The sequence below is a fragment of the Ochotona curzoniae genome, unplaced genomic scaffold (genome assembly GCF_017591425.1).
Source record: "Ochotona curzoniae isolate NIBS_2020 unplaced genomic scaffold, NIBS_Ocur_1.0 scaffold_4701, whole genome shotgun sequence".
Taxonomy (NCBI): Eukaryota; Metazoa; Chordata; class Mammalia; order Lagomorpha; family Ochotonidae; genus Ochotona; species Ochotona curzoniae.
In genome coordinates this window covers 49624744-49636796 of record NW_024467122.1, presented here as the reverse complement: position 1 = coordinate 49636796, position 12053 = coordinate 49624744, and the positions used below count along the sequence as shown (strand labels likewise).

Below are 12053 nucleotides of genomic sequence, written 5' to 3'. Positions count from 1 at the left end.
CTGGATGGGAAGTGGAGCTGCCGGGATTAGAACTGGCACCCATATGGGATCCGGGTGCGTTCAAGGCGAGGACTTTAGCTGCTAGGCTATGCCGCCGGGCCCCAAATAAATCTTAAAAAGAAAAATCTAGGACCAGTGTTGTGGTGAAGTGCATTAAGCTAATATTACAATGCCGGATCTCTTACATGGATATGCATCCAAGTCCTGGTCATTGCACATTTTTTTCTTTTTATTTATTTCTATTGCAAAGTCAGATCTACAGAGAGGAGAGACAGAGAAAAATCTTCCATCTGAGGATTCATTCACCAATGGCCACAATGGCTGGAACTGAACCAATATGAAGCCAGAAGCCAGCAGCCTCTTCCAGGTCTCTCACATGGTTGCAGGGAGCCAACGCCTTGGGCCATCCTCCACAGCCTTTGCAGGCCACAAGCAGGGAGCTGGAAGGGGAAGTGGAGCAGCCAGAGTAAGAGCCAGCGCCTGTATGGGATCCTACACATGCAAGGCAAAGACTTAACTACTAGGCTACTGTGCGGCCCTATTTATTTCTGTTGGAAAGGCAGATATACAGAGAAGAGAAAGATTTTCCGTCTGCTGTTTCACTCCCAAAATGGCTGTAACAGCTGGGTCTAAGCTGATCCAAAGCCAGGAGCGAGGAACTTACTTCAGGTCTCTCACACAGGTGCAGTGCTCTAAGGTCTTGGGTTGTCCTCAACTGCCTTCCCAGGCACAGAAAGGGAGCTGGATGGGAAGTGGAGTAGCCAGGATATGAACCATTCATTGCCCATATGGTATCCTGGTACATGCAAGGTGAGGACTTTAGCCACTAGGACTAGCTACTGTGCCAGGCCCGGGCACTCTTCTTCTAATCCAGCTTCCTCCTCAGGTACCTGGGAAAGCAAAAGTAGCTGGTCCTAATACTTGAGCCCCTGCATCCAATGTGGGCTCCATGTGATGTCAACTTGTGGATGGATGACTTTTTCTCTTCCTCTCCCTCTCTGCAACTCTTTCTACCTTTCAAATATTGAAAAGAAATAACTATTTTTTAAAATGTTGCATGACGGTTAGTATGTGTCAGGCACTCATTTAACCCTCACAGCAATCTATAAAAAGTTGATATTTTATGATCATCATGGTAATCATTACTTTATAGTTGAGGAAATGCAGACAAAGTTACATGAATTGCCTAAGCTCATGTGATCAGATTATGTGGCATAATCAGAATTTGATCACACCCAGTGTTTCCAAAGTCCATGTTTATAAATCCCACATTAAACTACCCTACTATTTGTCCTCTTGAAAAGCACGGGCAGCTTTCAAGGCAGACCCTGGGCTATCTCAATACAGGTTCCATTCTTTTTCTTTCCTCTGGGTTAAAACAAAGGCTGGCCAAGACAAGGGTATTCAGGTACTCTGAATACCCTTCTACATTCCTTCTAAGAAATACTTCCCTTTTGTAAATGGTCTTCTTAGAAAAGCTCCTGGTCTTCAAATTTCTCATACTGCAGAGTACATTAAAAGGCCTCTTGCATGTCATGTTAGCATCAACAATAGAGTTTACCATTAAAAACCTATTCCAAAGGCACACAATAATCAAGTCAAATAAAATGAAATAGTCCTGGCCGTTGCAGGCATTTTTGGCAAGTACAGCAGATGCGCAATATGTAACTTTTTAAAAAATTAAAAATAAACTGGGCCAGTACTATGCCGTAGTTGGTAAAGCCATCACATCCCATGTGTGTGTCACTCAGGTCCTGCTGCTCCAGTTCCAATCTAGTGCCCTAAAATGTGTCTCAGAAAAGCAGAGGAGCAGGACCCAAGTGCTTGGACCATTGCTATCTATCTGACTAGAAAGAAAATTCTAGCTTGGGCCCGGCATGGTGGCCTAGAGGCTAAAGTTCTCACCTTGAAAGCACCCGGATCCCATATGGGTGCCAGTTCTAATCCCGGCAGCTCCACTTCCCATCCAGCTCCCTGCTTGTGTCCTGGGAACGCAGTTGAGGACGACCCAAAGCCTTGTGATCCTGCACCCATGTGGGAGACCTGGAGGAATTTCTTGGATCCTGGCTTCGGATCGGCACAGCACTGTCCATTGCGCTCACTTGGGGAGTGAATCGTTGGACGGAAGATCTTCCTCTCTCTCCTCCTCTCTGCGTATCTGAATATCCAATAAAAATAAATAAATTAAAAAAAAACCATGAAAAGTCATGTAGAATATGGTATATCAGAGACAGGCTGCACATAAATGTGGGGTGGACAATTTAAAAACAAGCAATAGATAATTTAAAAACAAGCAATAGATAAAGCCATTTTTAGCCTTTTTTTTTAAATTTGATCTTAGCCACCAGTCAAGAAACAACAGGCCTTTAAAAACATTTTAGGGCCGGCGACACTAGCCTAACGGCTAAACTCCTTGCTTTGTATGTGCTGGAATCATATATGGGCACCAGTTCTAATGCTAGCAGCTCCATTTCCCATCCAGCTCCCTGCCTGTGGTCTGGGAAAGCAGTCAAGGATGGCCCAAAGCTTTTGGACCCTGCACCCGCGTGGGAGAGATGGAGGAGGCTACTGGCTTTGGATTGGCTCAGCTTTTGCTGTTGTGGCTGCTTGGGGATTGAATCATCGGACAGGAGATCTTCTCTGTCTCTCCTTCTCTCTGTATACCTGACTTTGCAATAAAAATAAAAAAAAATAAATCTTTAAAAAAAAACTTCAGAATTCAGAGTCCAGATATTGAATTTTTTGAATTAAGAAATTGAATCTTACCTGGAATGAATTGAAAGTGGCTCAGTCTGACAAATTCTGCCTTGAATAACATGGCACTGGTGCCCAGGTGAATGCTTCTACTTCCCATGTCCTGGCAGCTGCCAAGAGCTGACTGTGATGATACAGACATAAACTAAGTAGGAAAGACACTGCTGATGATTCCAAGCTTACAGGTCTTTCAGTTATAGAAATGTAAACACATTGACAGAATCAATCAAGTTTTTTTTTAACCACAAGTATTTATTGATGGATTGAAGAATACAATTTTAACAGGACAATAAGGCACAACTGTGGATTAAAACAGTTTGCTCTACAGCCAAAAGGGAGGAAAAGCCATAATCTTAGGAACTTTAAATATGCAATCAAGGAGCCTCTGAAGTACCTCTTTAACATTCTTCCCTTTTATACAATTCCTATATTACATTACTTGATCACTAAGTCAGACTGAAACTTTATAAAGAATTCTGCATTCATTTCGATAGTCAGCCTGGCCACTCCTCTGTTCAATTCCTCACATCTTTGCAGCATCTTTTATGTGTGTGCATATATGCACACACACAAACTCACATACATATATATATTTATTTTTAGCAATACCTTTCCTCTTTAAAGAATCATGTACGTATCTTGGATAGCTTTTCAAAGCAAGGAAAGAAGCAAGCACACAGCAAGCAATGAGTTAAAGAAAGTTAGGCAAGGGCAGATAAACTCACACAGGTGAACAGACTCATACAGAATGGCAACAGGGACATCGAGGTTAAGCTGAATTTGGCAGAGAAGCTGCTCTGGCTTGCTTAAAGATTGATAATGTCATCTAAGGTTGAGCCAGTGGTGCTAGACCCCTTGTTTCCAATAGATTAGCAGTAGTCTACAGGAAGAATCAGGAAGCTAATGAATATAACCAGGCAATGAATGATACAAATACATTCAATGCTTTGCACCTGTATTAGGAGCTGACTATGGCTTCCAGCATTAACATTAACCAAGTATAAAAATTCTTCATAAAGAATTTTGTGTAAAACGTCCAGATGCTGAGGACAATCTTTCTATCTTTTGGACTGGGATAAGTTAGGCACTTCCATTAACATTAATCTTTCTACTTGGAAATGTGAAGTGAAAAACACTCCAGAGTGCATGTAACACTGGGGCGGAAATCATGCTGCAATGGTGTGAATGCAGAGCTTTACAGGGTGCCCAGCATCCTTGCTCAAAAAGCCATGAAAAAGTCCCCGTATACATTGCTCAGAGCAGCCATTCTGGTGGTGACAGTGTCCCAAGAACAAGCAAAGCTGCAGGCAGTTGGCTCTTGAATGAACACTCATCACTCAACTAGCAAGAAAGCTATGTAGTGGAGAGAATCAGAGGTCAGAGGTCAGAGGCCAGAGGCCAGAGGCCAGAGGTAGGGTGACTGGGCAAACCACCTAGAATAACTGGCTCCACACTTCTCACCAAGGCCACCTTTCAAGGACATCTCTACCCAGAAGCCCTTTGATGACAAAGTAGATTGCAGGAGACTAAGAACTGGTCTCACTCTTCTGAGAGAAGGATTAATCACCAAAAATTTCCTGGAGAAGCAGCATCCTAGAGAGTTAACTCACGAGCAAAGGTAGTTAAGCCTGGCCAGACCACTGAACTATTTTGCCAAGCCAGAAATATCATCAGGCATAGCTTGGGGTGCCAAGCAGAACAGAGGGGATTTTCAGGCTCAATCAAAAGGACACTGAAAGACTAAGAGAATAGTAGTTTGGGTGTCCGGGAGAAGCATGAAGCAAAGGACAGTCACAAAGGGTGACGGAGCTTGCCGAAGCCTCGCTGGAGGGAAAGCTGCAGGGCTAGTCTCTAAACCAGTGAAAGAGCTTGGCTGGCTGGTTCTTGGCATGGTTCTCTCTCTCTTTTGTCAGATGGATGGATGTGTGGCATTCAGCAGCAGAACAGGAGGAGACGTAAATGGAGAACCCGTGTACAGATACTGAACAGAAATAGACTGGGTGTACCATTGTGTAATGCCCTGTTCATACACCAAAGGCAAGTTTGTGTTAACAGAACATAATTGGGGTAGTCATGCAACAGCAGTAGTACTTTGGGAGAAGGGAAATGATGGGGTTGAGGGGGAGCTGGTGGACAGGAGGACTCTTGAGGTTCCAGTTATAAATACTAGGAAGCAAGGAACAATTTGGTCTCTGTCCTTTAATGAAGAAATCGGATGCTCATTTTCTGTTCCACATCCACTTTCTCCAAAACCTAAGGGGAGGAAAAACAAATATAGTTAGGAAGGGTGCAGGCAAGTCTCAAACTCTTAGCTCACTCCTCTCCTTCGTGTGCAGGAAAATCTAATTATTCCCAAACCAAGAGGTGAACTAACTTACCTTAACAAATTCTGTGAAAGATATGGCACTGTCTCCATCCTGATCAGCCTCTTGGATGGTCCTGTCAGCGATGCTGCCCAGCTGCTCATCTGAGATATTCACTCCAACCATCATGCGTAGAACCTGCAAGACCAACAGCTGGAAATCAGAGGAGTCACGGGGATCGGGAAGATAAAGCCACACATCCAAGCTTCCTTTTGATTCTCTCAAACATAATAGCTGGAAAGCTGGAACCTTATCTTCTCTTCTAGGCCTTTCCAGACAAAGATGTGAACAGAACTCTGGCAAGGCCAATGAATAGGAGAGGAAAGACGAACTAAGGCATGGAGTACTTTGCATTTTGCTCTTCTCCTTACTTCTTCTGCCTAGAGGCAAATACACATGTGGTGGCACAGCAGTCATTCTGGGGCCATGAGGTGAGTCATGTCCTCTGCAAGCCAGATCACAAGCAACCTGTTTCCTGGACATCACAGGTACAGTACCAGCCTGAATAATTTATACTTTTGCTTCTTGCTGCATGAGGCAAACAACTGCTTTGTATTTTGGTGGGATGTTTTGGAATTCTATCCAATTACAGCCTTTGAGGTGGTACAGTAAGGTAGTTGTTTCTAAGAAAATTAAGCAAAAAGCAGAAAAATCCTTCAAGTGTTAAATTACAAATCCTGGGCTGGGTGTTTGGCACAGTGGTTAAGATGTTGTGTGAGAGATACACATGCATTTTAGAGTGCCAGGTTCAAGTCCTGGCTCTGCTGATCCAGCTTCCTGCTAAAGCACATACTGGGATGGCAGCAGATGAGTTCCCATCACCAAGATGGGAGACCTGGATTGAGCTCCAAGTTCCTGGCTTTAGGCAGGGAAAGCTCCAACTGTTCCAGGCATTTAAGTGAATGAACTAGCAGATGAAAGGTCTTTCTTCTCTCTCACAAATGAAATGAAAAGAAATAAAAACTAAATCAAATCTAATGTGCCTAGGACATGAGAAACAAAACAAACAAACAAAAAAAACAACTACTTTTTTTTTTTAAGCTGAACTGTCTTCAAGGAACTCTATAATCATTAGCATTTTACAAACAACTCAGATGTGAAAACACATCAAAAACTGCTACCAGGGCTAGAATGGTAGCATAATATCGGCAAATACCCTGCCACCCAGCTTCCTCTTTTTTTTTGTTTAAATTTATTTCTAATTACAAAGTCAGATATACACAGAGGAGGAGAAACAAGAGGAAGATCTTCTGTATGATGATTCATTCCCAAGTGAGCACAACGGCTGGTGCTGTGCTGATTCTGAAGCCAGGAGCCAGGAACTTACTCCAGGTCTCCCACGCAGGTGCAGGATCCCAAAGCACTGGGCCATCCTCAACTGCTTTCGGAAGCCACAAGCAGAGAGCTGGATGGGAAGTGGAGCTGCCAGGATTAGAACCGGCACCCATATTGGATCCCGGCACATGCAAGGCAAGGACTTTAGCCGCTAGGCCACGCCACCGGGCCCACCCAGCTTCCTCTTATGGCCTGGGAAAAAAGCGGAGGATGGCTCAAGCACTTGGGTCTCTGCACCTATATGGAAGTCCTGGAATAAGCTCCTGAATCTTGGCTTTGGATCGGCTCAACTCCATGCATTGTGGCCATCTGAGAGTACCTTCTAATGTATCTCTTTCAAGTTAAGTTTAAAATTCTTTTTTTTTTAAATGTAAAAATCTTTTTAAAAAATGTACTACTATATGCAAAATAAGCATTTTAAAAAATATGTTATTTATTTTTATTGGAAAGCCAGATATACAGAGAGGAGGAGAGACAGAGAGAAAGATTCTCCATCCAATGATTCACTCCCAGGTGGCCGCAACAACCAGAGCTCGGCTGATCTGAAGCCAGGATCCAGGAACTTCCTCTGGGTCTCCCACGAGGGCGCAGGGTCCCAAGGCTTTGAACTGTCCTTGACTGCTTTCCCAGGCCAAAAGCAGGGAGCTGAATGGGAAATGGAGCTGCTAGGATTAGAACCGGTGTCCATGTGGGATCCTGGTACATTCAAGGTGAGGATTTTAGCCACTAGGCCACTGCGGTGGGCCAGGAAGCCTAAATTTTAAGATCATTTCTAAAATTTTTCTGTTTAATAAACACACTTTTCATAATTATCAGAGAATATTTAATTTTTCAAAATTATCCTCCAACACAGGCTTCTGCTTAGTCCAATTACCTTCTCAGGGTTTTCATGTTCAGAATTACAGACTTGTTCGATGCATGTGCATTTTATATGAGTGTAGGGTGCTGGGATGAGTGGTTACATGAATTATAGACATGTATGATGTATGCATGTTTTGTATGTGTGGGGTTATTGCGATGAGTGGTGATATCTCAAACATCATCTTGTTCAACCTGTGAAGGAGGACATGAAGGCCTAAAAGTGGCCTGAAGCAGGTCCAAGCAGGTACCACATGAGCCATCTATGCAGGCCTCCATGACCAGGCCAAGGCTCTGACCATCAGGCCATGCTGATACTATGTTCTTGCTGAAATCTGATTAACAAATGGGACCTTTATTATATTTTCAATATTTGTTGAAAGTTTTTGTATAAACTCTTTACTGATTTAAGAGAGATCCTTCCAATTCTGCTTTCCCATTTTTTTTTTCAAGATTTGTTTTATTTGTATGGGAAAAGCAGATTCACAGAGAGAGGGAGACACAGACAGAAAGATCTTCCATTCACTGGGTCATTCTCCAAGTAGTCAAAATAGGTGGAGCTGAGCCAATCTGATCCAGAGCCAGGAGCCAGGAGACTCCTCCAAGCCTCCCACATGGGTACAGGGGACCAAGCACTTGGGCCATCCTTCACTGCCATTCCAGGCCACAAGCAGGGAGCTGGAACAGAAGTAGAACAGCCAGGACACAAACCAGCACCCATATGGGATTCTGGCACTGGAAGTTGGAGGACCAGTTGTTGAGCCACCGTGCTGGCCCTAGATTCTTTCAAATCATAAATGAATGAATAATCCTATCAGATGTTTTTTTTTCTTTTTTTATAATTTTAAAAAAAGATCTATTTTTTTTTTTTTATTGGAAATGCAGATATACAGAGAGGAGGAGAGAGAGGAAGGTCTTCCATCCAATGGTTCACTTTCCAAGTGGCCGCAATGACTGGAACTGAACCAATCCGAAGCCAGGAGCCAGGAGCTCTTCCTGGTCTCCCACGGGTCCCAAGGCTTTGGGCCATCCTCCACTGCTTTCCCAGGCCACAAGCAGGGAGCTGGATGGGAAGTGGAGCCGATGGCATTAGAACTGGAGTCCCATATGGGATCATGGCACGTGTAAGGAGAGGACTTTAACCAATACACCATCGCACCAGGCCTAGATGCTTTTTTTTCTATTCAAAAATCATATTAATAAAAACAGTATCATTTAGTCTTTCCTTAGCAGAAATTCAAGACCAACTTTTAATACCCACTGAGTTATGTAATGTTTGAGAAACTGCAGTATCTACAAAGATAAACTATTCTCTCTCACTTGGGCAAAGTGTTCACATACTCTTTTTGCTGGGAGGAAACTTGTCCTTTAACACTTCAGCAGTGCATCAGCATATCTGTCCTAAAGTCATTTCTGGCCCCAGGAATATTCCAGTGTATTGACTGGCACTCTCGCCATATGGTCTCCTCCTCCCCCATGGCTCCTAAAAATAGACAACTAATCGATCTTTTACTCCAGAAAGATCTTTCTGGCAGCCAGATCCAGGCCAGAGGATGAAAACACACCAACTTTAAGGCAACTGCCTCTCTTTTCTCATTAGAATCCAGAAGCCCACTTGTGACAACTTTTGATAAAGCCAACTCTTACTGGAGAAGACAGATTTTCCAGCCCCAAGCAAGGACATTTATCCCAACCCACAGACTATCTGACTCTGGTCCAGGCCAGAACTGAAGAATATAAAGGACTGGTCTTCATTAGACCTGAACAGTCCTCAACTTAAAAAGACTTCTCAAGAAGAGGCTGAATGAACTTGGATTTTTGCAAGAGGGAGTGAAAACCACCTTGCTTTTTAGGTATATCTAGAAAACGGGAAATTTTCTAAGAAAATTTCTCAATGTGTTAGCTTCCTGGGGTCCTCCAGAATCATAATATATTTAAAAGGACCAATTTTCTCCTCTTTCAAACATACAGGAGTGGAGAGTTGAGGAGAAGGGAGGAATGGGGTAATGTTAATACCAGTCCCTGTGATGAGAGGGAAGTGGTCATGGGAGCAATAGGAGGCCGTGAACTGAGAGAACACCAGCACGAGCCCTCCTTTGAATGTTACTTCAAGCCCAAGTTCACACTGAACAATAGCACCAGGATAGAGATCTGGTGCAGTGGCTGAGGTGTCACTTGGGAAGTCTACACCCATATCAGAGTAGGATCATTACCAACTCTGCTCCTAATTCCAGATTCTTGCTAATGCACATCCTGGAAGGCAGCAAGTGACAGCACAAGGACTTGGGTTCCTACCATTCACATGGGCCATGCAAAGTTCCCAGATCTTGGGTTTAGCTTGACCCAACCCCAGCACTGTGGGCCTTTGGGGAATGAATCAGAGGATAGAAAATACCTCTCTTTTGCTGTATTTGTGTGTGTCTTCTCCATATCTTTGTCTTTCAAATAAACTAAAAACAAATGAAATGTTTAAGATTTAAATTACTTCAGGGGTTAAAAAAAAGGCAGCATCTATATATATATCATCATCAAAACCTACTTGGCTGTCAATAAGCTGCTTTGGCAATAACTGACTATGTGATCTAATTCATGTCATATATTTTAGCTATCTAAATGACATATGGTTAGCATAAAAATTTGCCTAAAAGTTGTATTTACTGGACTCGGCATAATAGCCTAGTGGTTAAATCCTTGCCTTGCAACTGTCAGGATCAAATGTGGGCGCCGGTTCATGTCCCGGCTGCACTATTTTCCGTCCATTTCCCTATTTGTGGTCTAGGAGAGCAGTGGAGGATGGCCCAAGGTCTTGGGACCCTGTACCCGCAATGGGGACAAACAGGAGATTCCTGGCTTTGGATCAGCTCAGCTTCAGCTGTTGCAGTTACTGGGGAGTGAACCAGTGGATGAAGGATCTTTCTTTCTGTCTTTCCTTCTCTCTGTAGGATCTGCCTTTCCAATAAAAATAAATACATCTTTTTTTTAAATTATATTTATTTGAGAGGCAGAGAGTACAAGTGCCCATCACTGGCTCATTCCATAAATGCCCACAAAAGCCCCAAAACCAGGAGCCAGGAAACCGATTCAGATTCCTATGGAAACAGTAGGAACTTAACCTCCTGAGCGATCACTGCTGCCTCCAGACTCTCCATTAGCAGAAATTTAGGGTCAGAAGTGAAGCCGGACATTCACTCTAATATAGCTGTGGGTATTTTAACTGCTAGGTTAATTCTCCTGGATGAACTTAATTGAAACACTGGTAATGTCCATCTGAGAAGCCTCAGTCAGCCATTTCAAGCTTCCCCAGGTCATTTGCTCTTTCTCGTTAGAACAGGACTCTGCACACAGTGGGTGTTAAATAATAAATGCCCATGGGACCAAAAAAAAACCAAAACCAAACCAAAACAAAACTAAACAACCCCCCCCCCCCAAAATACCCCAGACAATTCTGATCCACAAAAATAAGAGGGCAGGGCCTGAAGTTATCCGAGGGGTTCTGCTACGTACCTGTAAGAGCTCATCTCGGGATATCTTGTCATCTTTATCCAAATCATATAATCGGAAAGCAACTGGTAAGGGAAAAAGAACACATTAGTGGAAATTCTCCATTGATTCCCCGCCTCAGCAGGGAGCTAAAGGTAGAAAGGACACTTAGAAAACTGATGACAAATAGTTTTTGCAAAAACAACTGTCATGACTTAACATTATTATAACATTTAGAAAATGAAAACTGATGGCATCTTAAATTTGATAAACTATGTTCTCTTTTTCAACAAATAGGAAAATCTCATAAAACTTCAAATGTCCTTTTTCTCATCATAGAATGTCAGAACAACCCTGAAGAGCTTCTTAAGTTAGCTAACCCCACATAGAACATCTGTTCTACCGTGGCCCACTTGGAGGAAACCCACACAGGGGCCACGGGGGCACTGTGACAGCTGACTCCGCACAGTACTGCCTTGGGAATTCAAGTAATTCCATTTCATTTGGGAGTCCTGCAGGTAACAAACTTCAGTTTCAAATAAACACACCACACTCATATCATGTTTCTCTTTTTAACAGATAAGTCTTCCAGAAGCAGGGATATATGAGATCATGGATTTTGTGTTCATGTGAGAGGGAATTCAGAAAATGTTGAAGGGCTAGCGAGCCAACAATGTGATAGCACTAGGTGATTTTATAGGCACCCTGAGAAATGGTAACATGGAAGAGCTAGCTATCCTTTCAAGTAGCTGACTTCAGTGTGCTTTCAAGATTTATGAGTCACTTCAGTACATTGCTAAGCTGCATTTTTTTTTTAAAGATTTATTTTTATTGGAAAGGCAGATCAGATTTATGGAGAGAAGAAGAGAAAGAGAGAAAGATTTTCCATCCACTGGTTCACTTCCCAAGTAGCCACAGTGGCTAGAGCTGAGGCAATCCAGAGCCAGGATCTTCTTCTGTGTTTCCCACATAGGTGAGGAGTTGGGCCATCCTCAACTGCTTTCCCAGGTCACTAGCAGGGAGCTGGATGGGAAGCAGGGCCACTGGGATTAGAACCGGCGACAATATGGGATCCTGGCACGTGCAAGGTGAGGACTTTAACCACTACACTATCGCGCTGGGCCCGTAATTTCTTTTTAAAGAAAAACTGAGCAAATAGCTGAGTTCCCCTCCCCCACCTCCAGCTTTTCCCATCATTAAATCTTTGCATTAGTGTATATATTTCAGGTACTGAAAGAGTATTTGGTCATTATCATTAGCTGG

The 12053-nt window shown here is 43.2% G+C and overlaps 1 protein-coding gene across 1 annotated transcript in view; it reads right to left on the bottom strand.

Annotated features, from left to right (window-relative positions):
- Positions 1-2985: 2985 nt before the first annotated feature.
- The window catches only part of CHP1 (calcineurin like EF-hand protein 1), a 43626-nt gene continuing 34558 nt past the window's right edge, over positions 2986-12053 (bottom strand). The window contains exons 5-7 of the mRNA XM_040968867.1: positions 10815-10876; positions 5133-5255; positions 2986-5007 (exon numbers count right to left, since the gene is read on the bottom strand). Of these exons, the coding sequence (XP_040824801.1) occupies positions 4954-5007; positions 5133-5255; positions 10815-10876 (239 nt within the window). The 3' untranslated portion in view covers positions 2986-4953. The remainder of the gene's footprint in view (positions 5008-5132; positions 5256-10814; positions 10877-12053) is intronic.